We start from the raw sequence: 27,017 nt of genomic DNA on the forward strand, positions 1-27,017 counted from the left end.
ACTGTCTAAGGGTTAAATCTGTGTCTGAGACCATCTGGAAGTTCAAGCAACCAGCATTTGGGTCATAACTCAAGACTTTGTGAGTTAAAACTAAAGTTCTGGTCATAGCCCAAGTTGTTCATATGTCAGGCTGGGCGTAACTCAAGGGTCCACTGTAGAATAATATATTCAGGGCCATTCTGGACAGGCCTTTGGGGAAATGCTATGGAGAGGTGTTTTTTTTTTTGGTACTGGGGATTGAACTCAGGACCTAGTGCTTGTGAGGCAGGCGGCGGAACAACTGAGCTAAATCCCCAACCCTGGAAATGCTATGTGTGAGGGATGAATCAGGCAAGGCAGGTATGGCCTGGTTTTCCTTCCTAGGCATTTATTTTCCCACAATAGAGTTTGAGCTAAGGTCGAGCTCAGAGATCAAGCATTCTTCTCACTTTCCAGGGAGGAAGCTGAACACAGTCCCTCTGTGGGAAGTGACATGCCTGATCTAGAACCAGCTCTCTTCCCTCCAGACCCCCTCCCACACCCCTGTGGTGATGTCACACCCTTTAAGTTTCTTCGTGCCTTACCTGTCTCAGTAGGCCACCCCTGGAAAGTGTGTGTGTGCCCCAGGGAGCCCTTGGGAAAAAATGGAGATGCTTGCTGAAACCCTAGTGCATTTTCTTCAGACTCAGCTTATTGTGAGTGGATTGGTTGCTTTTTGGAGTTTCTCTTCATTTTTGTGGTGAAATTGGTCTCAAATGATAATGCTAACCCAGAGTGAGCGCTGTGTTAGGGTTTCCCTTACCCATTTTAATGTTATTTATTTTTAATTGATAAGTGAAGATCATATGTTTATGGGATTCGATGTCATGTTTTGATTCATGTATTCATTGTAGACAGATTTCTTGAAAATAACACATCTGTCATATCAATACCTTATTTTTTGAGGGTTAAGAATGTTCAAAAATGTACTCTTTTTTGCAATTTTGAAATATGCGTAATTGTTAATAACAGATGACTAAATATACAACAGATCACTAAAACTTATTCCTCCAACGTCTGTGTGCCTCTGGATGCCTGGATGCTTCTGAGTAAACATTGGCGCTCTCCGCAGCCTCCAGAACTACCTTTCTTCTCTGTTTCTGTGAAAGTGGCTCCTTTAGATTCACATATGGGTGAAATGAAGCAGTAGGTGTCTTCGTGTGCTTGGCTTCGCTTAGCATAAGTGTCTTTCAGTTCTACCCGGCCCCCCTTTTAAAGATCATTTTGGTTGAGCTTTCAGTATGTAATGTTTATGTCAGGTCTTTTTGTTTTGTTTTGTTTGGGGCTTTTTTTTTTTTTTGCACTTCTATAGTGATTGGTACTACTTGAGGTTGGTATGAGTCAATACTCTCATCTCAGACAAAATGGCTAGGTTTAGTTAGATAATAATCTACTGGATAAAATGGTTATTTTTCTGTTCTCAGTAATAATAATGATGCTAAATTAATAAGCGAATGTGCTTGAACATAACTTTAGCATTATTTTGTGGCCTTATGAAAGTATGTGTGTGAAGTACATCCACAAAGTATTATAAAGAGAAGGGTAAGATGTGATTATTGGTCACAATTTGAAGTCTCCAACTTTGGATTCTGCACAGAACTTCTGCTCAACACTTTCAGCCTGATTATTAATTAGCCATGCTAGTCCGTGTGATGTGTGGGTACACATGGGATTCAGATCCCAAGGCCACTGTCACATTTCAGATACTCTCTCTGTCTCCCTTTATCTTGCATAATGCTTTATTTAAAAATGACAACATTTCTTGGCTTCAGTTTGTTTCTAAAACCACATTTCATTTCAGCTTTGTGTTTGGGTCCCAATGTGAAAGCCATGAGGTGATTTCATCATACTTTGATGAGAATGTTTGTAAGATGAAAATTAAGAGCTAAAATGCATACTTAACATAATCATTAAAAGATTTTTGTCTGGAGGCTTTTTAGCTAGGGAAATGGATTATAAGTCAATACTGAATTCATTTGAGGCTAGCCACAGGTACATTTGCATTCTGGACAGGGATGGCTGTTTCCCTAAGCAAATAGCACTGTGCACAAAACGTGAAATGTACTGCTGCCCTGTACCATCTTGTTTGGTTTTTGCAATGCTTTGCTTTTATTCTTGCCACTGTTCCCAGCAGGAACACACACACACACACACACACACACACACACACACACACACACAAGTACACAGGGGGCTGTGTCCTGCCCTTGCTTCCTTCTCCATTAATAGCTGGATGTACTTTTAGACTTAGCTAGCTGTGCACACCTGAAGGTGTGCAGTGTCTCCATATGGAAACATATCTTCTAAAGTTTTTGCATTCCTATATGTTTAAGTATCTGTGTTTAGTATTCAAGTGAACTGTCTCTGCTTTCCCCTTAAGAGGGAGGAAGGGGAAACCTCCTTATTTTTATTTTTACTTGTCTTTAGCCCCAAGTTTTTGTTGTATGTGTGGTGACTTCTGTGTTTAGGAAATGGAAGAAGCCAGCAAGCAACATGTTGAACCTTCTGAGTCCTCGCTGGCCCCTTGCGCAGGGTATCGGCACTTTTCCTGAGCAGTATGGAAATGATCTGCAGGCTAGTGGAAGAATGTTGCAGGTGTGGACCTTCTGTCTGACTGGCCTGGCACTGCTTTATAGACCCATTGTATTTCTTGATCAAAGTTAAACCCACCTGGCAATAGAGCAAAGATCACTTGGAAACAGTGGAGACTGTTTATACTCTGCAGTACATAAAACCAGCTAAAGTGACTACACACACTGCCATTAGGAAGTAGAGTATTTTGGATTTTGTCTTATTTTTGGCTGCTCGGGGTGCACCTTAAAGGATATTCTTTCCTACGGTTGCTTCCACTTTGACTTGTTCTAAAGTGAAGTACAAGCAGCATAGCTAGCCCACCCGGGAAACCCTGATATCTACAGGAGAGAATGAAAGCATGAAAGAACAGATTCATAACATAGGGAGGGGGACCCCAGGAAGTCTCACAGAATTCACGATGGCAGCCTCTGCCACCAGAATTTCTGTAGTTTGAAGGGTGATGATACCAGGCTGTTGAGGGATCTCTTCCCATTTCCATTGTCCCTAGTGTTTTGCCGTTTTCCTAGTCATTAAAATGTAAAATTGCATGAACAAAATAAAAGTAGCTTTGGGAGGGTCTTTAAATGGAGGGCACTCATCCTTGGGGATTGTCCATCTCATTTCAGTGGGCTGAAAGCTGTGCCCTCGCACTTCTGAGGTTGGACTGACCAGGAGCCCTGGACTCTGGAGTTTGGTTGTTCTTTTTTCAACTTTGTCACCCATCTCCTTGTAGTTCAGATACTGTTCCTATTTGTACCTGGGCTCTGCTTCCATGAGTGATCCCTTTTCACATTTTGTTTTGTTTTGTTTTTTGGGGGGGCTGGTTTGGTACCAGGGATCAAACTCAGGTCTTTGTACTTGCAAGGCAGGTGCTGGAACTACTGAGCCAAATCCCCAGCCCTCACTTTTTTTTTTAACATGACAATATTACCATGTCATCGTGACCCCAAGACAAACATCTGAGTGCTCCTCCTCTGCTTCAAGTCCACCACTTCCATACCTATGTGTGTGTTGAAACAAGGTTTCGTTATGTAGTCCAGGCAGGCCTCAAACTCATAGCAGTCCTCCTGCCTCAGCCTCCTGAGTGCTGAGATTACTGGTGCCTGTCACCACACCTGCCTGTGGACCTCTTTCTGAACTTCAGTTATTCTGAAGACTCCAACCTGCATGTAGCCAATTGTAGAGAACAGGGAGCAGCCACCAAGGCTCCAGCAGCTCCACTGAGAAGTGAACCATAATGTTTTACCCAGATTTCTGCCCCCAGGTTGCTGACCCTGAGAAACTGCCTAACTTACTGAGTTTTTACTGAGACATGTTATTGGCTCCATTTGGTGCAATGAGTAATGTTGTTTTCTGATGGGGTGAAAGTACGCACTGCACCAACCCCTCCTTCCTCCTGCACCTGTCTCACCTGTGACAGGGGGGAGCATCCGCAGCTGGCCCATGCAAGGGTAGACCATCCCCTGTCCCTGAACTCGCTGACCCCTCACGGCCATCTCTCTCACCACTGCTCCAAACCAACAGGGACTGTGTTTTATAAAGTGCAAATAATTTCTCTTCTTGCAAAGACAAGAGCACTGGATCAGAAGTTAAAGAACTTGAGTTCTGGACCTATTTCTGAAGTTTTCTATTTACTATATGATCTTAGGCAAAGTTCTCTTATCTCTCCGAGACTCAATTTATATATAAATTAGAAGTAAAACACATTTATAAAATTGAAAGATTTAAAATTATATGCAAACATAATTTCATACTTATAATTATGTATGCGTTTTATATATGAATATATATATATATGATTCACATATAAAGTGGAAATAATAAACTGATTCTTCCCACCTCCCATAGTTGTGAGGATGAAATGTGATATACAGATAAACTGTTCTTTGTTAGAAAGTGGTAAAATAATATGATTATGATTATATTATCCAAGTCAAATGAAAGTATATTTGAGTAAGAAAAGTAGCCTCCACCTGTGCTGTGTTATCAGTGCTGGTGTTAACAGTTTCAACACTTAAATTCTCAGGGTCAAGGAGAAATTTCTCCCTGTGGTTTGAAGCTGGTGGTCTGATTTTGTGTGCCCTGCCAGTAGCTTTACTTGTTGATCTTGCAGCTGCTTGGGTGACCTTAGTAATGTATCTGGCCTCTACAGTTCAGCTTTTCAACTCTCATATGGCAGGCCCAAGGCACTCTGTATTTAATAGGCTCTGCATTCTGGGAGCATGGGAGCAGCCTGCTTTCTCAGGTGGAGCCCTACACCGAGTCAACAATTGTTAATAAAGTAGGATTGACCTTTGAAGCCATCAAACAGGTCCATCAGTTACCAGCTATGAATAATACTGTAATTCTCAACAACTAGCTTCAGATAAAATTACATTCCTGCGGATGACTTTCAGGATGTGCTGACCTTACTAAGCTGGAGGAGCTGGGCAGATTCCTAGCTCATCTAGCCATTTGAGAATTTCCTTGGCACTCATTAGAGAACTATTGAAAAGAAATTTCACTGTAGGTTATGAGCCCAGAGATTAGTTAAGGTGAGATTTGAAAGTTTTCATCCTGAGAGAAACTTAGAAAGCCAAGGGTAGTTCAGTTTGAACTTCATTAACTTCCTATTATGGAGACTGTCTCACAAAAGACTTGAAATTTGAGGTCAGGTAAAGCTGTCCTTCAGTCCTGGTTCTGCCGCTTACTGACTATCCAAGCTTGAATTGTGTCTAAAATAGGGACCATAGCTGTGCCTTCCTCCTAGAGTTGGGAAGGTCTTTGGGGGTAGTTGTGAGGACAGGTGCTCAGAAAGAAAGAGAGAGCTGTTTGGTTGTTATTATTTATCAGTCAGGTCACTGTCTAGCACCCGGAAAAGCGTCTTGCATGGAGACAGATTAGGGACGGTTTGGAAGCACATCCAGAATGCATGTCAGATGATGCGATCACTGCTTCTCTTGTAGGCTTTGTCTTGAAAGTTGGAGAGTTTCTAAAGTGCTCTCAGTGCTGTTCAGATGGAGAGAATTGATGACTCCTCACCAAGGCATAAAACCACACCCTCCTGTGGGGAAGTCTGGCCTCGGGCATCAGTTAGTTATATGCACTGGATGTCTAGTTCTTAGCATGAGAGACAAACTTTTCTGTCCTCATCACCAGCATTCAGGATATACTTGAAATTTGATTAGCAGTACAGGTACTTACACACTTTTTTGGTCTGGGGCTATATCAAGTGAAATGTAAAAATCAACCCCTTTTAGGTGTGCTTTTCTGTAAGTACTGACAGGTGCACTCAGTTGTGTAGCCACCAACATAGTCAAGACAGAAAGTTTTCATTACCCCCAAATGTTTTCTCTCCCAGCCTCCATGGCCACAACATAGCATACTATGTCTTTATCACTTTATCTATGTTTAAAAGATCCCATTTGTCCGAAGCTTTGAATGTTTCTAGGAAATGTTGAGTGTCACAGCCCATATTTTCCAGTTGTCATGAACTGCACAACTGTGGTACCAGCTTATGACCTTAGTCTTTCATTCATGTTTATTCTGAAGATATATGTGTGTATATATATATATATATATATATATATATATGTATATATACACAGAGAGAGAGAGAGAGAGAGAGAGAGAGAGAGATTTCACTCCTCCATGTCATGTCACATTCCCAATTCAGTAGGTCAAGGTGGAATGCCAAAACGGAACATTAAAAACACATGTATATATAAATACACACATCTCTATAATTAAAAATGTATATATGTGTTTATACATATTAGGGATAGTTGTCTTAGTCACAGGTGTCACACGGAATACAGAGAATCAAAATTGCAGTTTTATTAAGAGACATTTAATAAAGTGACTTATTTTATCAACTTAAAAATAAGACCAATACGAATTAGGCAATAAAATCTCATTTTATGAATGTGATATTTGGTCTTTCATTAGATTCACTAAAAGATTTAAATGGTGGCATAAACCTTGCTGCCATATGGAAGTTAGCAGAGAGCAAACTGTGAGTCCCATTACCATGTTCTGATAGAATATTATGACAGAAAAAAATGATTATGTTAATGAGACAGCTTATTTTATTTATTTTCCATGAAAATAATTGAAAGCTAGTAACAATCATGTTTTCAAACCCTAATGGAACAAGTTAAACACCTTTCAGAAAATTCTAAATATAAAAAAGTTACATCTAGTACAGCACATATGTATGTAGGTTAAAAACTGTAGAACTTTTCATTGGCTAGTTATTATTGTCAAAGTTATTGTAGCTTAACAGTGATTACTTGTGGGTTAAATCTAAGACTATGTGAGGAAATAAATGTTATTTCAAATCAGTATCTTGTTTACCAATATTAACTCTATAGAAAGTCTATAGGAATTTTGCAGTCGAACACTTGATACACTGTTTTATGTATTACCCATTTTCCTTTTCCACTTCTGCTTTACCTGTCTTGGCTTGTGTCAGGTCATTTGTGGCAAATAAGCAATCTCAAGGTGCAGTGAGCCATAGCTGAATTTCCATAAACATTCTACGTGAAGGGCGAGTAAAGATAAAGATATGCACAAGTGGCTGGAGAACAAAGATGTCTACAAATATGGATCTTTACAGATATCTGGTATATATGAGCTGAAATAATTTAAAACACTGGATTGCCAATGATGAAAAATCACTTTCTGTGAAAAAATCCTAACACTATGTACTCATTCATGTTCTGGATTGAGAAGACATATTTCAAGAAACCAAATATAGCTTTCACAAAGCAATTTACATTGGACAAATATGTTATATTATAAGTAATAGTAAGGAGTCATTAATTTTCAAGGTAGAAATTGCTTCTCTGCATACCCAATGCACACTGTTATCAACTTGCATGATGCTTCACATAATTTAAATGATTTTGTGCGACCATTAGCATAGATGTATTTTTGCCCAAAACTTGAAGTTATTTACATAGCTCTATCACAGCTTCCTATTGAGTTGAGGGAGTAAATTAAAGTGTTTACTTCATGCCATTAGTGAAAATGAGGATGTGATAAATGAAGATCCCTGTGACATGGATCATTGTGCTAATGATCAATATCCCTAAGTTCCTAGAAGTTATAGCTCCTACAAAAGAAAATTAGCAAATGTTGATTACAATATATCAAGGTGCCAGTGCCAGCTAGTGTTCTGTAAATGCGTTAATAATTGTTTACAACAGGTTTGATGTAAAGGTCCAAATTACCAATTTGGAAAATGCTATATTAAATTGCAATTTACAACAATACGTAGATAACTGTCACGTGAAATCACCATTTGAGATGAAAAGTACATATATATATAAATTAGTTTTTACAATGGTTCTGCATGATATTATTACATCATGAAGATGGAAAATGGTGCTGTAGTTCAGATTCACTCGATATGTCTACTGGATAGATAACAGAGAATTCTTCTAGTGGACAGCAAATCTTCTTGCAAAAGAAAGATTCCTAATGTAGCAACTTGCATGGATTGCTTGACAAATGTCTGATGCATTCATCAAAATTCAAAAGAAAAAAATTTTGGATGAAAAAAGAGAAGGATTTTAGTATTACTCAAATATCTGCAGTGTTTCCACCTGGTGATAAGAGAGGCAATGACACATATACGCTCAATGATAGCAAGGAGGATCATAGAATCTCGAATCTTTAGACCATCAGTTGGCAATGCCGGGACTACAGGCATATGCCATCATACCTGACTCAGAAGAGATTCTTTGAGCTTCTCTCTGATTCCAGCTGCAAGCCTGTGTCATCTTGGATGCAAAACATTCTAATGGTACAACTGTGTTGATGAGATATGATATATACAAATAAAGAGCTAAATAAGGATCTATAGAGTTAACTAGCAACAAGATGCAGAAAGTCAAGAAATGCCAGGACCAGGGATTTTGCTCAGTGCCTCTGCCACCTGCCTTACAAGCTCAGGGTCCTAAGTTCAATCACTGGTACCAAAGGAAAAAAAGAAAAGAAAAAAGAAATGCCATAAGGTTATGTCCCATTGTAGTTTGGGCTGAGCTCCAAGGACAGGGAGTGAGAGGTACTCCCTGGAAAGAGCTCTGTCTGTGCTGGAGGGGTTAGGAAGGGCTCCAGGGCTGGGGCCATCCCAAATCTTGCCCACTGCTCGCCCTCCAGCCTCATGGGGCTGCCTCATGGAAGCCTTGGATTCCTCCACTTCCCTCTCATCTCTCCCTTTCCTTATCTTTTCTTCTTTTCGACTATCCAGTGTCTTAAAGTTACTCTGCAGATGACTGTGTGCTGGCCTGGCACCCACTGGACTTGGTACAAACTCAATTCTGCTCTCCATGGTCTTTCCCAGCCCCTCCTAGCACTTGCTGGATAATGGCATCTGCGCTAAGCAGGTCTTCGTTGGTTGAATAACTGAGCTGGGCATTGAGGGAAAAAGCTTTTAGAAAGAATTGTTGATCAGAACAACAAGACAAATGTGGGAAGGTACTTGAGATGCTGCTGTTGTTTGTAGTCGTGGCTGGCTTGTTGTCTCTTAGGAGGGCAGTGCAAAGAAGAAAGGTGTTCCTAAAATGTACCAATAAACTCAATTTAAAAAAGAGAAGAAAGGTGTTTTGGAGTATTGAAAGTTAAAGTGGCTCATATTTAAGGCAGATGTGTATGAGATCCTAATTGCCTAAATATCCAAGTATTGTTTTGTTCCTTCCTACACAAAAACACACACAGACACACACAGCTTGGTTTCTCTCTCCACTCACTGATTGCTTCTTAGGACTTGGGATAAGATAAGACTTTATTTTGTTTTCCTGCCATGTTACTGGGGAGAAAAAGCTGAAGAAACCTGAGAGATTAATGTCAGCACTCAGCCCAAGTCCAGTGAACTGCATTATTGATGTCCTCACACTCAAAAAGGAGAGACCAAAGGGTGAAATAAGAATTTGGAAGTCCACCTGCCCTATATAGCCTGCCTGCCTTTTCTGTAATTACATCCTTGTCAAAAAAACCCAAACAGGACTGGGGATTTAGCTCAGTGGTTCCACCGCCTGCCTCGCAGGAGCAAGGTCGAGAGTTTGATCCCCGGTACCCGCCCTCAAAAAAACCCCAAATAGCATCCATTTCTTTTCCATTCTATGTGCTGTGGCTTTGTAGACTCTGTTATCACATCCCAGTCTTCTTTTCCAGCCTCTTCTGTCCCTTCTTTTATTAATGGACCTCTGAATTCCTGCTATCCTCTGAGACCTTTCCTGGATAGAAATCAAGGAATAGTTTCATTCCTTCTCCTCAAGCATTTAAAACAGGAACCTCCGCATAAACAAAAATACTTCAGCCAATAAGATACTTTGAGTGGTTGGAGCAAAGCTCACCCATAATGACTGACCTCTCACAGAGCCTGGAATGTGGTCCCTGCTGCCTCACCTGAACGTTGTATAGCAGCAAAAGGGGAGAGAGAACAAGACAGGAGAAGAGAGCACTGTACAGCATTGAAGCTGTGTGAGTTTGTACAAGTCACTACCTCTGTGCTCAAGTTTCTCTATAAATAACAAGATAATGGTGCTTTCTTTGTCATTTTCCTAAGTTGAAATGTTATAATAATTTATACCCATGTGAGTCTAATATTGATAATGGTGGCAAGGTACTTTAAGAACCTGGGGGAAACACTGTTATTAGCATATTGTTATCTGATTTATTCACTGGAGCCAGTTTTCAGGGACATTTCATGCACTGTGCTGCCAGCAGCATTAAAGCTAATTCAGTTTAAGATTAGTCCAGGGAAAATTCAAAACACAATAGACTCTCATGACTTACCTATAAGAATGGCTGAAATAAAAAATAGCGACAGTACCGAATCCTTGTAAAGATACAGAGACAACAGGTAACTCAGACTTTGCTGGTGGGAATATGATATGTTAGGGCCACTGAGGAACAGTTCGGTGGTTTCTTATAAAACTAAACATGCACTTCCCGTGTGAGTCAGCTGTTGTACTCGTAAGCATCTACCCCAGAGAAATGGAAATTTATGTTCAATAAAGCACGAACACAGACTTTCATCGCAGCCTTATTTGTATTAGCCAAAGACTGGTATCAGTCCAGAAGTCATTCAGAGGACAAATTGTTCAACAGATGGGCTGTATCCATACCATAGAACACCACTCAGCAAGCAAAAAAAAAAGGACTGTTGATACACTCAACAACTTGGATAACTCTCCAGGGAATTATTCAGAGTGAAAAAAGCCAATGAATTGTTGTATTAGTCTATGTATGTAACCTCCTAGAAATGACAAAAATTCAGAAACAGGGAACAGATTAATGGTTGGCAGGGATTAGGGACAAACACATGGATGAGGAGGTGCATGAAAGGTGGATATTGTTACAAAGGAGTAACATCAGAGGTACTTTTGATGGTGAAACTCCTCAGTATTTTGACTGTGGTGGTAGGTAAATGAAACTACTATATGACAAAATTTCATAGAACTAAGTTCATGCACATACATACATACATACAGAAAGAAAGAAGTACCAGGAAAACAAGAAATCTGAGCAAGATGGGGAATTTTAATTCGCATCATTCTGGTTGTAATTTTGGACTCTAGTTTTGCAAGATTTTATCATTGGATGTGACTGAGTAAAAGGGCACACAGAGTCTCTCTGTTATTTCTTGTAACTGTAACTGTGTGTGAGTTAACAGTTCTATCAAAGTAAAAAGTTTAATTAAAAATTGTGAAGCTGAGCCTGGTGTGGTGGCGCACACCTGTAATCCCACCACTTGGGAGGCTGAGGCAGGAGAATCACTGTGAGTTTGAGACCAGCCTGGGCTACATAGTGAGTTCCAGGTCAGTCTCAACTACATAGTGAGACCTTGTCTCAAAACCCCCAGCCCCCCAAAAAAATAAATAAATAAAAATTGTGAAGCTGATTCAGAGCCAGAATTAGTGAGAATTCTCTTACCTTTGTTCTGGGAGTTAATGCTATTAATATTTGTTAGAATTGGGAACCTGACTATTCCACTGTTCTGATATTTCAGCCACTTAGTCATATTCTGAGCAGGAAGAAGACCGAGAGTATGAATACAACCCCTCACTGCTGAAAATAGTACAATGGAGTTGGTTTTTGTGACTTTTTCTCCTCATTAAGTTTTGGTAATGTGTCTTGAGGCCATAGAACACAGAAAATGAGCACAGTACCTTCTTTCAGAACAAGAGGAGAGAACAGAAATAGGTCAGAATCAAAGCAATGCCATAGATGGCCTGGGGCTAGGTATGGATGCAGCCTATAGCAGTGGCTGTCACTGGGTTGAGTTTGAGATTCTGCTGCCCTGGGTAGAACACTGCCACCAGGACACATTACTGGAAGACATCCTGGCGACAGACCTCAGGAGCCCAGTTATTGCAAGCTATTTCTCTCATGAACCTACAACTCAGGTTTGTTTTCCAACTTTCTGGCAGGAGGTATGTGGTAGCCAGGATCTGTCTATGTCGGACAAGATTTTCTTTCATGAAAGTATGTGCTGGAAACTGAAGTCAGATGAGTTTGGTGCCTGATGGTTTCCTTTCCTTTGAAGTTGTAGGACAGTCCCATTTGGACAGCAACATTGAAGATCAAGAGATAGTCACTAATCCGCCAGACATTTGTCAAGTTGTGGAGGTGACCACTGAGAGTGATGAGCAGCCGGTCAGCATGAGTGAGCTCTACCCTTTGCAGATCTCCCCTGTGTCTTCCTATGCAGGTAAGTGGACAGGAGGAGACTGTGGGGACTGAGTGGGGAACAGGTCAAGACCATCCTTCAGTGTAGCATCACCCCGTGTTACTACACAAAAAAGAATCTCTCCTCTGTCCCAGGAATTGTTTTTGCTGGTGTTATTCTTTCTTTTCTTGACCAGTGTCTTCTTGAACACTTTTGCTCTTGGTTAGAAGACATTGTCACAGCGTTTCTTCCCTTGATTGCCCATGACACATTCATTCATAACTAACAAATAAGGTTTCTTGGGGAAAGTAGTTCATCAGAGTATAATTTATTCATATAAGTTAAAGAGTGTCTGGCAGAGTGTTTTAGTGGAATCTCAGATTTATCAAGTTGGATAGGATCTTAGAAATCACCTTTTCTAGTTAGTTCCTTTATTTTGCAGCATGAAGGGACTTGCTGTGGATCACATAGCTCGTGAGTGTTTGGGCCAAGGCCTGAACTCAATTTTCAACCCCCACTGTCACTGCTGAATCCAGTCCATTCTACTAGATTTACTTGTCACTTCCACATATTTTTTTCACTTTCTTTCTATTTAGTCCAACTTCTAACTGGGCCAGGTGATACAGTCGCTTTCTAATTCCCTAGGGAAGTGGCCTCATATTTGCAGGAATTGGGCCAGACAGAGTCACAAGATTAGAAACAGATTCACAAAATGATGGCCCCCTTTCCCACCATTATATCCACTTACACCTCATTCCGGATGATCTTCACTTAATTTTTTGGACCTCAGTCATAATGAGGAGATGTAAATTCTGACTCAGTGTTATTGCTTGTAAATATTAAAAATAAGAAGCAGAGCCCCCATCATGGGAAACTACAGTGAGCTCTAGTAAGTGGCTCAGGGATGCTTTCCAGGGTTCTTACATGTGGCCAAACAGGATTTCCTCCAGTTAGGGGCCATCCGGAGACTGGCATTGAGCCCCTGTGACAGTTAGAGTAGGTTCAAGTGAATGGTTGTTTGTAAATTGCCAGCCTCTAGATTAACCTCATATTCCCTGAATGCCAACTCTTTTTTAAATTTATTTTTTAATTGTTGTAAATGTACATATAACATGAAATTTGCCATTTTTAAATGCAGCCTTCAGTGGCATTAAGTGCATTTGTGTTGCACCGTGGTCACTCAGGACGCCTATTGTTTTGCAAAACTGAAACTGTGGGCAGTAAACAGTCACTTCCCATTTTTCCCCTCTGCCCCAGCCTTGGCAACTGTCAGCCTACTTTCTGTCTCAATGAATCTGGCTACTGTAGATAGGTCTGGTTTCACTTACTGTGCTCCTTAACTTGATTTTATGTTAGGATCATAAAAGAACTGTGAGAAAACACCTTGGCTACTGGCAAGTAATCTGTCAATCAGGATAAACTTGTTAACAGTTTTTCATTCATCATACATATTTTGAACTCTTCCATGTGCCAGTCTTTTTTGGGTGTTAGCCAGTTTCCAAAAACTATATTATTTATTACATGTAGATTCAGTTTATTGTGCTCTGAGAATTATGCAAAGTGCTTGACATTGACTAACTTGCTTATTTATGAAGAGGATAACCTTTTCTGCCAGGGTACCATGGTTACACCCCTTTTAGAGGCAGAAGTCTAAAGCTGATATGGGTAAAGCAGTCTGTCCTGGGATGAAAAACTTGTAGCACAGGTAGAATGTGTGTGTAACCATGGCCAAGGCCTGTTCTTAACCCCTGTTCTGCTGTGCTGCTTTGGACACATCCACATCCCGCAACCTTGCTTGACTTCTCACAAGTCTTCACCGAAGGAGGGAGAGCAAAATGTGCTCTAACTTTACAGTACAGATCATGGGAATAGGAAGGGCTAAGCCACTTTGCTTGTACTTATGTAGCTATGGCTTAAAAACTCAGGACTTTCTTCTATGCCGTGTTGCTGTTGTCATTGTTAACACTCAGGGTGTGTATGTGTTTGTGGGGGTGAAGGTGGCGCTTTAAAACATACTGTATTTTTATCTGTTCAGTGAGACTTTTCTGAAGTCTTCTTGAAAATTCTGAAAGACCTCCTCTTGCTGTGCATCAGCAGGGGCAGTTTGCATCTGCAGAAGAATTCCAAGAACAGCTGATCCATGTAGAGAGAAATGAAAATTTCATTACCCTTTTCAGGACATTTGCATAGATTCTAAAGAAAGAATTCAGTGCCAGGATGACAGGCAGCAGGAGGCTTTGTTAGAGTCTGGTCTTTGGTTTCTTTCCATTGTTCTCATTGTCTCAATTCTCCAGAATCTTTTAGAGTTTTATAGTAGAATAGAACCAAAATGTTCCATTGCTGCTCCTTTTCTAGAATTTACAGACATGGAAGAACATTGGACGTTACTGACCATGGCTAATTTGTCTGTTGGTGAGGAATTTTGTGGCGTTCTACTAAGAAGGGCAGCTTTCTGTGCTCACCTTTCTTATTTTATGTTCCCCAACAGAATAGGCCATTTGCTTATTTTCATAGCAGACTTCCTTTGTTCACACTGTTCAAACCGAAGTCCTTCTCTAACCATCTTCATTCATTTGTTAGGAAGCTGCGACTCTTGTCTGCTATTTTTTTTTTCTCCCGACTAATAGAAATATAATCCCTGTAGTCTTAGAGAAGCACATAAAGTTTTGCAAATCTGTCTTCTCCTCTGTGATTAAATATCATGGCGAGGGAGAATTTCTTTGAGTGAAGTTACTTGCACTGGATATTTTTTAAGACAATATTAAAATTTAAATTCATATTAAAATTAAGAATGTTAATTTGATTTGTAAAATTTTTATATAGGGGAAGAATGTTCTAAAGTCCTTTCTAGAGGAAGCTCCAGGGGATAGTCATTTTATTTTATTCTATTTGCTTATTTATTTTTGTAGTTCTGAGGGTCTAACCCAGGGTCTGATGCATGCTAGACAAGCATTCTCCAGCCCTTTTTTATTTTTGAAGGTTTACCTTGGAGTGGCCCCGTTGCCTGATCAGTGGTAATACGATTTGATTAGGTTGTTGATAGTTTAGTAAAAAAAAAAATCACAATAGATAGCATTTGAAAGGAGAGGAAGTGGAAACTAGGTTTGAGGGTTCAGGAAGCATAGTACAAAGGATTAATTACTCATAATAGAGAGAACAGAGATTTTATTGGCCAGTGAGGACTTTGCATCATTATGCAAACCGTATCAGGCACGTGTTGTTGGGTGGGGCAAGATAATTAGCTTTTAGACTGAAAGGACTCTGCTGTGAACTCTCCGTTGAGTCATCTAGTGAAGTCATGCAGGAATTTTTGATGGAAAGAAATCCTTATTTGTTGAACAGAAATGTACTTGGACACCATTTACTACAAGAATGCTTTCCATAAAATGTATCATCTAATACTTCTGACAATACACATTCTCAGGGAGGTGTTAGAAACTGGGCTGAAGTGGATTGTGAAGCTAAAACTAGCAGAGGTGCTACTTTAAAAGAACTTTTGAGGTCATTTGATGCGAATGGCTTCCTTCCTTCTCACTGTAACTGCCATCCTGAAACAGACTAGAAAGGTTAAATGAATTACACAGATACCTTTTACTGCTGTGTCAATATTTTCGACTTATTCAGACCACGCTTGTGCGTGTTTCATTTTTTTTTATTCTATTGCATTCAAAGTTAGTAAAAAAAAAAAACTAATTAAAAGGGAAAATGAAACAAGTACTCATGGCGGGATTTCAGCAGTAACATTGATTTGGAAGTAGCAGCTGCAGCGAGCTCATTTGTTGTGGAAGAACTCACCTTGGAAATGGCAGTAGTGGAGTAAAACCAAGGGAACAGAGGAAATGAGGACACGGAAGCCACCATTCAGGAGCAGCCACGAGAACCATTGTTAAGCTATACAGAAGGGCCTGGGATTCCTGGACTGGAGCCACACACATCTCCATCTCCTAGGCTGGAGGCCCTCAAGGCTATTTATTTTTAAACAATAAAGCTAGAAACCTTGCTGTGTGAGTTAGCTTTCTGTTGCTGTGACAAAACATCTGAAATAAATAATGTAGGAGGAGGAAAGATTTCTTGTGGCTTATGATTTCCGAGGTCTCAGTTCGTAGTCATTTGGCCCCTATGTATTGGGCCCGTGAGAAGGCTGAGCATCATGGTGGGGAGGTGATGGAACCAAGCTACTCCCACCATGGAGATCAGCTGGGAAGTGGAAGAGAGAGGGGCGGGACCAGGGACCCAGTGTTCCCTGCTGGGAAACATTCCAGTGGCCTAATCTCCTTCTAGTAGGCCTAACCTCCTGAAGTTTCTCCCCTCCCCCAGTAGTACCACAGGCTGGCAACCAAGTCTTCAACATATGAGCCTTTCTTGGAGGACACTGAAGATCTGACGTGTAACGGTTTGCTAATGTGGAGAGTCTTTGTAACTGTTTCAGAACCAGTTGATCTTAATTTACGAAGGATGCTCCTCATCCACCACTTGCACCAGCCAAAGATACAAGTTCAGAACATGTGTCTTTCCTTATCCACCACCTTTTCCTTGAAGGTGAAAACTGGGTGGTTGGAGGAAATTAACATACCGATCACGCTCATGATCTTTTTTGCAAGGTCTCACAAAGGAGTAAGATCCGACTTCCAAATCCTTCAGCAGCCACAAATTGGACTTGGTGAAATCCCAGAATCGTGGTGTCTGTGGTTCATTTACCCAAATCTTCAGCCCCAAAGCATGCCTGGTTTGTTTGTTTTTATTTGGAACAGAAAGCAGCAGAAGACCATGGTATTTAAGAATTGTCATTAGCAGTGAAGGAGACTTGGCCTCTCTAGAAGGAAGAGAAACCTTAGCTTCAGAACACAAACAAAGCTAAGCATAAAAATGGAAAGAGGATCTTGAAGTTCTGTCAGAGGCAGAGTTGGTGAGGAAGCAGAGTTCCTGCGTGTGCTGTGGGTGCCTGGAATCAGAGGTGCAGTTTTGTTTTCTCTCTACTGTGCTGACTCAGTCTGCGACTTTGGCAGAGTTCTCAATGTCTCTGTTCCTCATTTTTCTTCTTGGGAGTGGCACTCTTAGCCAGTGTGGGGGTGATGCTTGGAGGGAGATTTCTTTTTCTGTTGTTCTTTTGTATCTGTCTGGAGGCACTGCCTGTTCCTTGTGTTGTCAGTTTGTCTTTACAGCTCAGATCGTTGTGAGCTGGGCATCTGTTACTCCTAGCTTGTGGGAAGCATGTTCAGTCTAAGGAGTGTGCTGGGTAGCCTGTCCTTTAGCTGCCCATGGTCAGCCCTTGGCAACTACCCAGGCTTGTGTGAAACCCCTGAATAGTGGCTGAGCAGCATATACAGGACTTCTGGGTGGAGCCAGTGGAGTCCATGTGCTTCCCATTTGTTTATGGAATGCACCTATAGTGTTGTTTGTCCTTTTGTTCTTTAGCCTTTAATCTATAGTGTATTTATAGTATTTATAGTATAGTTCTCTGGGTGGTAAAAGCGGCACTCTCTAGGCTGGAGCTCTAATCCCACCCACTTCTGCCACCAGGAAGAGGGGAGCCTAGAGGCCAGTCCCTCAGCAGGCACAGGATGGAGGAAGGTAGATGGCTGTAGAACACACTATCTTCTCCATATTGGGGGATGGTAGTAGCCGCTTTCCAATTTAGCCTCCTTGTGGAGGCTGGACAAGAGCTGCCTGCAAGACCATGACCCGGCCGGGCCCATAGTGCTCCACAAATGTCCACTCACAATTCCTCTTTCAGCCTTGCTCTAGAATAAATGATCCGGGAGAAATGATTTGTAAGAGCCTGTGGATTTGGAACTTCTATACTCAGTGCAATTTGCAGTGGTTGTGAATCCTGAAAAACTTTGAATACTTGCATTATGTGTGCAGGTGATGTGTAGCTATTGAATTCGACTCTGTTAATACACCCTGTGATGCAAATCCAGTGTTGATTATTTGTGTATGCACTGGGTGCCAGGCCCTGTGCTGGACCTTTCCCGAGCACCCATGCGATTACTCATCATGTAATCCTCTGGATAAGTAACACTCCCATTTTTTCGGATGAATAAACTGAAGCTCAGTGAAGAAACTTGCTCTGTGTCTTACAGCTGGCAGATGGAATTAGGATGGTCACTGACTGATTAGTTATCTACTGCTACAGGACAGTGCAGCCACAAACTTCCTGGCTTAACACAACATACATTTCTGTTTCTTTAGTTTCTGTGGCTTAGAAGTCCAGCCTTCATTACATCCTCTGCAGCAGTCTCGCTGACCTGCAGGCGCGTGTTGGTTAGAGCTGTGGTTTCATCTGAGGCCCAAGGGGAGAAAAGTCCAGTTCCAAGCACCCATGGTTTTTGGCAGCATTTAGTTTCTTAAAGGTTGTTGAGTCGAGATCCTCAGTTTCCTACTGTTTTTTTGCCCAGAAACAGTCCTTAGGTTCTTTGCCATGTGAGCCAGCCAGGAAGAGGATCTCTTCAAAAGACAGGTTCAGTCTTATATGACATGATCATGGCCATGTAATATGTGCATCCCATCATCTTTGCTATACTTGATTGATTAAAAGCAAGCCACGGGATTCCAAGCTGGATGTGGTGGTGCACACTTGTAATCCCAGCACTCTCAGAGGCCGAGGCAGGAGGATTTCAAGTTCAAACCCAGCTTGGTCAACTTAGCAACTTAGGAAAAGCCTATCTCAAAATAAAAAATAAAATTTAAAAAAGAGCTCAATGTGAAGGTCCTAAAGAAAGTGAATACTAGATGAGGGTCGGGTGCCACCCTAGAACCTGTCTGCCCTCTAACCCAGGTGGAAGATGAAACTCTGGAAATCCAAGACAAAGGTCCTAACAGGATAGGGGTCAGAGGAGGATCTGGTCAGATGGGGGTGGTCTGGGAAGACGTCCACGGGATGACTGACAGCCCTGGAAAAGGATCAGTGGGGAGCTCCGTGGATGGGGCTACAGGACAGAAAGAGTGCACAGGGACAGTGAGTGTCCCGTGATGGCAGTGGTGGCTGTGTAAACACAGCCTGGCTCTTGGGAAGTCAGCTTCCCCTCGACTTTAAGTTTACATCCTCTTGGGGTGGCGGCGGGAAATGACAGAATTTAAAAACCGAATGCCTTCCACACAGAAGCATTTGACCTTACAAATGGAGGGAGCCAATTTTAGTTATCCCTTTCTCTTTTGAAAAATAAGTGCTGATGTATCTGTTGCACTGTTGGATCGGGCATTTAGCTCAGTGGTGCTGTGACTGCCTTGCAAGCGCAAGGTCTTGGGTTTGATCCCTGATACAAAAAAAAACCCCATAAAACAAAAAAACACCCCGAAATGCTGCCTGATCCTCAGAACAGCTTGACTGAGTGACAGGAACTGTGTTTTTCTTTCTGAACAGAAAGCGAAACTACCGATAGTGTGCCCAGCGATGAGGAGAGCGCCGAGGTAAGCCCACTCCTGCTGCCTCTTGCCGGCCTTGGCTTCTGATCATAAGTTTTACTTTGCGATTTTCTCTCAACTGTGGTAAAACAGACATTTCCTAAAATATGCCCTATTCCTGGACTTTCAGTTATAAAGTTAAATGTTGGGCACTGAGTGGGAATCAAATGTTACTATCAGACTGTGACAGCAGGAAGAATAAATTGAAGTGGAGGCCGGGAAATTTGATATTTGTATCACTATAAACATTCTATTCAGGAGCAGAAATAGAAGGCCCTGCCCAGTCCAAAGCAGTGACCAGAAGTAAATACCAGAAAGAGGAAAGCCAAATTACCTCCACTTACACACTGGTTCGCTCTCATTGTGATGCTGCCCAGAGACAGCTGTGTGTGTTCAATCTCAGTTCCCCAGCTGCCTACTTCTGGCTTCCCAACTTCCCTCTTGTACAATGCACTCCCACAATGTCAGGAAGTGACTGTAATGGTGATGGACAGAGAGAAAGGGGGTGAGGGAGAGGGGCAGAAAAGTTAATGGTTGCTTGAATTAGTGATTTCCCACTATGCTCAACACTTACTAGTAGAGCAAGAATCCTGAGAAGACAGTAGGTGTCCACACTGCTTTTTTTTAGCTGGTAAGTCCAGCTTGTCTGAGTGAAGCCTGCCTTGCCTGGAGGCCAGCTGTTTGCGGAGAATACTGAACCTCTAAGATATCCCTATTTGAAAGCAGTCAGGGGACATTCACCGTGTATTCTTGAGGTCCTCACTTCCCTTGCTCTGAAAGATCTAGCAGGGTCAGCACTGAGGAACAGGGAGCCATAGCAAACGGTCCATTATGGCCTGAACCCTAGAGAATAATCACCCTGGGTGTCATAGGGGAGCTGGAAATAGGTTCCTTCTTCCTTCCTTCCTTCCTCTCTCTCTCTCTCCCTCCCTCCCTCTCTCCCTCCCCTTCCTTTCCTTTCCTTTCTTTCTTTTTATTTTTTTGGTACCAGGGATTGAACTCAGGACCTTGTGCTTGCAAGGCAGGTATGGTGCCACTGAGCTAAATCCCTGGCCCTCCACCTTCTTTAAAACAAGTTGCCACCTTCTTTTCTGCCTTTGTGGAATAGTCTTGGCCATATTTCTGGGAGGTAACAAATAGGAATTGGTTACCAAAAAAAGAAAGAAGGAAAGAAAGAAGGAAGGAAGGAAAAGAAAAAAAGAAAGAAAGAAACTAAGAAACTGTTGCTTGGGGTGTGAAGATCTGGGTATAGATTTCAGTTCAGTGATACAGAGTTGTGAAGCTTTTCTTCATTTTAAAAACATTCCTTTCAAACACCCATACATGAGGGCAGTGGCACATTTTTAAAAAGCCATTTGATGGAGGAAAAAGAACATGTGTATTTTATTGTTTTCTCTGAAAGGGGAGACCACACTGGCGGAAGAGGAACATCGAAGGAAAACAGTATCTCAGCAACATGGGGACACGGAGCACCTACCCACTGCCTGGCATGGTGACCTTCGTCACTTCTAACAAGCCCGATCTCCAGGTTACCATCAAGGAGGAGAGCTCTCCAATGCCTTACAGCAGCTCCTGGCCCATGCTTTCAGACCTCTCTCTTCCTTCCTCCGTGACCCCCATGCCCAGCAGCAGTCGGCCGGACCGGGAGACTCGGGCCAGTGTCATCAAGAAGACATCAGATATCACCCATCCCCGAGTCAAGAGCTGCTAAGCCTTTGACCCTCCCTAGTGGTTGTTGGGATTTCTTGGCTTTGTATTATTGTTTGTATTTTATTTTCTCTCTGACACCTATCTTAGACAAATCTAAGGGGAAAAGCCTTGACAATAGAACATTGATTGCTGTGTCCAACTCCAGTACTGGAGCTTCTTTTTAACTCAGGACTCCAGCCCCTTGGTAGACACGTGTCTCTAGAGCCTGCTGGATCTCCCAGGGCTACTCCCTCAAGTTCAAGGACCAACAGCTACGTGGGCAGTGTAGGTGCTGCATTGCCTATGGTCAAGGCCAGCATGGTGGAGTGGATGCCTCAGAATGGACGAGAAAATGTGAACTAGCTGGAATTTTTTATTCTTGTGAATATGTACATAGGGCAGTACTAGCAACGTTGCAGTCTGCTTCTGCACCTTATCTTAAAGCACTTAGGCCTTCTTGTGATCTTGCTCTATTTCACAGCACATACAGTGCCCCCTTCTTTCCCTGTTACCCCGCCTCCCACCCTCTCCCAGCCAGTTCCTTTCCTCCTTTTCCTCTCCTCAAAGGCTGTGCTCTACATCCTGGAGGAGGAGAAGAAGAAAATGAACTTTTCCACAGATGTCCCATTTTAAGACTGCTTGGAGAAAAAAAAAAGTCTAATCTGCTATGCTTGAATGCCACGCGGTACAAAGGAAAACTATCATGGAAATATTATGCAAATTCCCAGATTTGAAGACAAAAATACTCTAATTCTAACCAGAGCAAGCTTTTTTATTTTTTATACAGGGAATATTTTATTCAAGGTAAAATTCTAAATAAAATATAATTGTTTTTTATCTTTTCTACAGCAAATTTATAATTTTAAGATTCCTTTTCTTGTTTATCAGCAGTTATTACATCCTTGTGGCACATTTTTTTTAATTTTGTAAAGGTGAGAAAAGCTTTTATGAGCTCATGTAGCAATCAAATTATCCTGTGGATTGATAATAAATGAATATGATATATAGTTAAATTTTTAATGGGCATCACTCCTGGCTTTGTCTCTGTCTGCTTTAGAGCTCGATTATGGGGCAGGGCTGACAAAGTATCATTTCTTCTTGGGGACCAAAACATTCTCTTGCTGATCACAGGAAACCCTGGAGACTTCCACTGTGAAGTGACAGGTAACTTCCCTTGCCAAATGCCCACCCTGTACTGGGTGCCATGCTGAATGTCTTACCTGAGTTACCTTCTTTGCTCATCAGACAGTGTTAGAATAGGGATTTATCCCCATTTCACACAGAAGAAATGGGACCTGGAATGAAAATGCCTTTGCTCGGGTCAGCAAAAGAGTAAGAGTCAAGGGTGTTGAAAGTGGAATCCATGCCTGGCATGACTGTGGAGGGAGTATGTTTACCCACTTCATTGTAAGCAGATTCCACCCACCTGTTTTTCATGTGCTTATCCATAGACTGTATGTATGGTTGAGGTTTTGTGTTTATATCTCATGCCAGGTGCGTGGATAGGACATTTTCAATGACAGGAAGTAGTTGTTAGGTTCTGACTCCTTATCTGTTATTCTTTCCAAGACCTGAGTCTTAGATGGAGGCCTTGCTTTCAAAATTTAGGGTGTATCTTTTGGAGTGAGCAGCAGTCACCATCAGTTATTTGGTATTTCAAGGTGTATACCTGACCTTGAGAAAACCACTGCCTTAATCTGTTAGGCTTCTCAAAATAATACTAAAACTCTGCTGCCTGCCTATCATCTCTGGGGCATTGTGAGTAGATTGGTAAGTTAATATTTGAAAAGTTTCCTACAATTTATGAAAGGACAAAGGGCTATTTTTATGCCTATCTCTCCATGTGTGGTACAGATATAATTAGCGTCATAAAATTCTCTGCCCAGAACAGATACCTACTGAAGTGGTTACTGGTGGGTGCATTGGAGCTGAAATGCCACCTGTGGCTGGTTGGCTGTTTCTGTGGGTACCACCTTTGTGGAAGGTATTTATGTCAACTTCTTCATGAAAGGAGGATGAGTCACAAGGTCCTAAAGAGATGAGTTCAGTTCTTCATGACATATCAGAATCCTGTCAGTCAGTCATCCTATTTTTAAGTAAATTTGAAAGAAAACTAAAAGAAGCTGGCCCTGAATCACATGACCTGACGATCAAAGGGTTTAGGGTAACTCTGGCTCTCTGCCCTTTTCTCAAACCTCCTATCACTACCCTTTTCCACTTTTGTGGTGGGAAACAGACTAAACCTCACCTGATGGATGAAAATTCAGGATTTGGACACACGATTTAAGTACTAAAGATAATACAACATTATCGATAAGGTCATAAAAAAATAGAAGCATGCCTAAATTATTTTCTGAGAAAGATTGCTTTGTTTCTACATGATACTTACTATTAATATAAGAAAGTAAGTCATGCAATGCTTAGGGTCCACATAAGAAAGAAAAACACATGATGGGACATCTCATGAACTCGAGCCCCAGACCTTATTGTTGTTACTTAGAGGAAGTGCAGGGACTCGTGCTTCACTTGGTTGGCATCTGTATGAGCTGATAAGGTTTTATGATGGGTTTGGCTGTATGTTGTGTTTAAGTAGCAAGTTCAGTGTAACTGCCCTTAGAACAATAGTTTCCATTCTCTGCAGCCAGTACCTAGGTCACTCCCTTGATAATGAAGCTCTTTGTATGGCTGTAAACTGTGACTCTAGTGACAGACACTTCTGCTTGGTCACAGGCTTGGGAGAAATCAGCATATACAACACCAAGGGCTCCCAGGAAGCCATTTGCAATCTAAATAAATTCATACTCAACCAAAGTATAATGTTTAGGTGAAGTAACTGCCAAAAGCAGTGTTTAGTCTATTTGAACATATTTATAGAGAAGAAGAAATATACTCGGATGGGTAAGAAATACAAATTCTTTGGACATCAAAATCCTAAAATAATATCCCCCTCACACATGCACAGTGTAGCCCACTATCGTTTAGCCACTACAGAGAGAAATTTTAGGAATGAGGAAGATCACTGATTTGGTTTCAGGATTCTGAATCTTTCAATTTTTGCTTTTGGAAGTATTTTGCATTTGAATGAAAAAAAAGTGCTAAGGCCCCAATGGCTTCCTGCCCCTAAATCAGAGATGGAACATTAGGCTCTCCATGTGCTTGAGGCCATTCTTTGAATGCTGAATTCATTAGGCTTTGAAAACCCCCTGTTATTCTAGCTTTGGACAAACAGACCCACATAAAAGGAGAGAAATAAGAACCCCACTCTTTTGCCAAATTTCTACTGGAGAAAAACAAGCCTAGGAAAAGATTGGCAAACGAGATGGCCAAGATGTGTCCCTGGCGTGCAGAGGTCAGATATCCAGTGTCTCAACACCAGTTTTGGTTAGGAAAGAGAATGGAAGCAGAAACTTGTTTTTAGCCAATGATGTTGAGCCTCCTGCCTCAACCTGAAACTGCATCCCATGGCATCCTCAGGACAGAAACTTGACCTGCCTGGGGCAGTGGGAGCAGCTCCCCCAGCGTGTAGGTGGCACTGCTCCCTAAGGTATCACGGGGGTTCCCATCTCCCACTGGACTGTAAGCATCTTCAGGTGCTGTGTCAACCACATCCACATTGCAATGAGTAAAACAAGGTGAGGTCCCTGTGAGCCAGTCACTCCCAGCATCTCCATCTCCCCTGAGCTGCAACACCCCACTGTCCAGAGAAGAGGGCTGTGGGCTTCAGAGGTGCCTTTTAGCAATGAGGCCAGCTGCAGACCTGGAGAGGGGAGTCCTGGCTGTGCAAAGCTTTGGGTCAGCAGATGCAGGATGATGGTGGATGAGATGTGCCCACCTTAGGTTGCCTGGCCTCTGGGCCTCCACCGGTCCCGCTGGACATTGGTACCATCCCAGGACTGGGCATCACCGGCTCTGGTGTGAGGACAAATGAGAGAGCCACAGCGGTTAGTGGTCACATTAACAACAGGTGCAGAGGCACTGTCCCTCTGCTTCTGAAAATAGTGCCTGGGAGGAAGTGGTCAGACTTAATAGCTGGTTTTAGCAAAAATATTAAGTCTGGCCAAGAACCGGGTCATGCTGTGTGGAAGAATCAAGACGTGGGACATTCCAGCATTCACGTAGTCTGACAAGAGCATGTGCTGAGGCCTTTGACCAACTTTCTTCAGAAAAAAATCAGTCTGTGTGCTTTGTTCCTCTAAGCAAGTTGCCTTTGGGGGTTTGGTCTGTTTCTCCGTATCTGCTTTATAAACATGTTCAGACAGAGACTGCTGGTGCTGTGGAATGTATTGTGCTGGGATTGTGCAACTGCTGCTCAGTTAACCCATTCTGTTCTGTTCTGTTCTCCACCAGAGAAACGCCACTATCACATGCAACAGCCCTGTCCCAAAAAAAGGTTTAGTGACACAACAGTTTTTGTAGGTGCAAAAAAAGAAAAAACAAAGGAAATTAAGAGCAATAGTATATCTAAGTAGCAGTTTGGGTTAAGAAGAATGTTTTAACATCTGAATACCCAAATATCTGTCCCCATGAATCATCGAGTACAAGAATACCCAAGATATTCCATCTGCCAGAGGCTTGGGTCTTACATCTGAAAGTGCTCTTATTCTCCACATTCTCTCTAACGTGCCAGTTCAAAGGTGCTGACGTTTTGAGTCCATGTGTTATAGTGGAACGTACTTCCAGCAGTTTCAGGATGATGTGAGCAGCTAGGTAGGGGTGATTTCCTTATGGTTAGCGATGAGCAAGCCTGTATTCATCCTTAGCATTAACACTGACATTTTCTCTGCACAGTTCACTACTCAGTCTTCCCATAGTACTGCTCCAGTGCTGTGACTCGAGAGGTCACTTTTATCAGCAGTATCTCTTCTCTGGGAAGCCCATGTGTCATATATATTTAATGACACTGTGAGATATAGTCAAGATTTCATTGGCTCAGCTTTATACTACTCATTGTCCATGCAAATGAGGATTTTCGTAAAAAATGCAGAATACAGGAAGTCATTGCTCACATTTTACCTGGTAGTTACAGGGATCACATTCAGCATTATTGTGCTAAGGGAAGGAAGCCGTAGGCTGCACAGATTTATGTTTTCAAGCATTTCTTTGCAAGATTGATTAAAAGGAATAGAATGCTAAGGGGCTCCCTCACGATTCATAGCTCATGATTTTATTCAGGTGATCATTATCTTGATTTTCCCAGGACTGAGATGTTATTAGAATGCGGGACTGCTGTGCTGAAACCTGGAGCAGCTCAGGCAAACTGGAAGGAGTTGGCCACCCTAAATATAAAGCTGAGATTAGGGAAGGCATGCCATTTTATGCTCTCTTGATGTTAAAAATCCAAATGAAAGCTTTATGAGGAGATCATATCGAGGGGATATCGTTGGTAATTCTATTACTAATATATTAATTTAGTAGGAGTGTTTTATTAAGGAAAGTAGATTTCATTCATTTATCATCACTGAATTCCCACTATTTACCGGTACTATTCCAATTGTTAGAGAGTTGTACAGAAGTGAATAGAGCTTTTCTTCTAATGGAGCTTAAATTCTTGTGGGCGACATTCAACCAATAAATAAAAATAATCATTGGGTGACACTAAATGTGTAGAGAAAAATGAAGCAGGATAAGGGAGCTGGAGGAAGATATTCAAAGCTTTCAATGCAGTGTACACAGG

The 27,017-nt window shown here is 41.8% G+C and overlaps 1 protein-coding gene across 9 annotated transcripts in view; it reads left to right on the forward strand.

Annotated features, from left to right (window-relative positions):
• Positions 1–22,266, forward strand: part of Irf2 (interferon regulatory factor 2) — an 87,779-nt gene extending 65,513 nt beyond the window's left edge. For 7 of the 9 annotated variants that reach the window (XM_010641050.3, XM_010641047.3, XM_033765412.1 and 4 more), the window contains 3 exons: positions 12,128–12,292; positions 19,614–19,660; positions 21,057–22,265. In XM_010641050.3, coding sequence (XP_010639352.1) covers positions 12,128–12,292; positions 19,614–19,660; positions 21,057–21,365 — 521 coding nt within the window. In that variant the 3' untranslated portion in view covers positions 21,366–22,265. Of the gene's footprint in view, positions 1–12,127; positions 12,293–19,613; positions 19,661–21,056 lie in introns of all 9 variants that reach the window. The other 2 variants (XM_010641046.3, XM_010641048.3) reach the window with 2 other exon arrangements.
• The last annotated feature ends 4,751 nt before the right edge of the window (positions 22,267–27,017 follow it).

The sequence above is a fragment of the Fukomys damarensis genome, unplaced genomic scaffold (genome assembly GCF_012274545.1).
Source record: "Fukomys damarensis isolate Sample0158 unplaced genomic scaffold, DMR_v1.0_HiC HiC_scaffold_18, whole genome shotgun sequence".
NCBI lineage: Eukaryota > Metazoa > Chordata > Mammalia > Rodentia > Bathyergidae > Fukomys > Fukomys damarensis.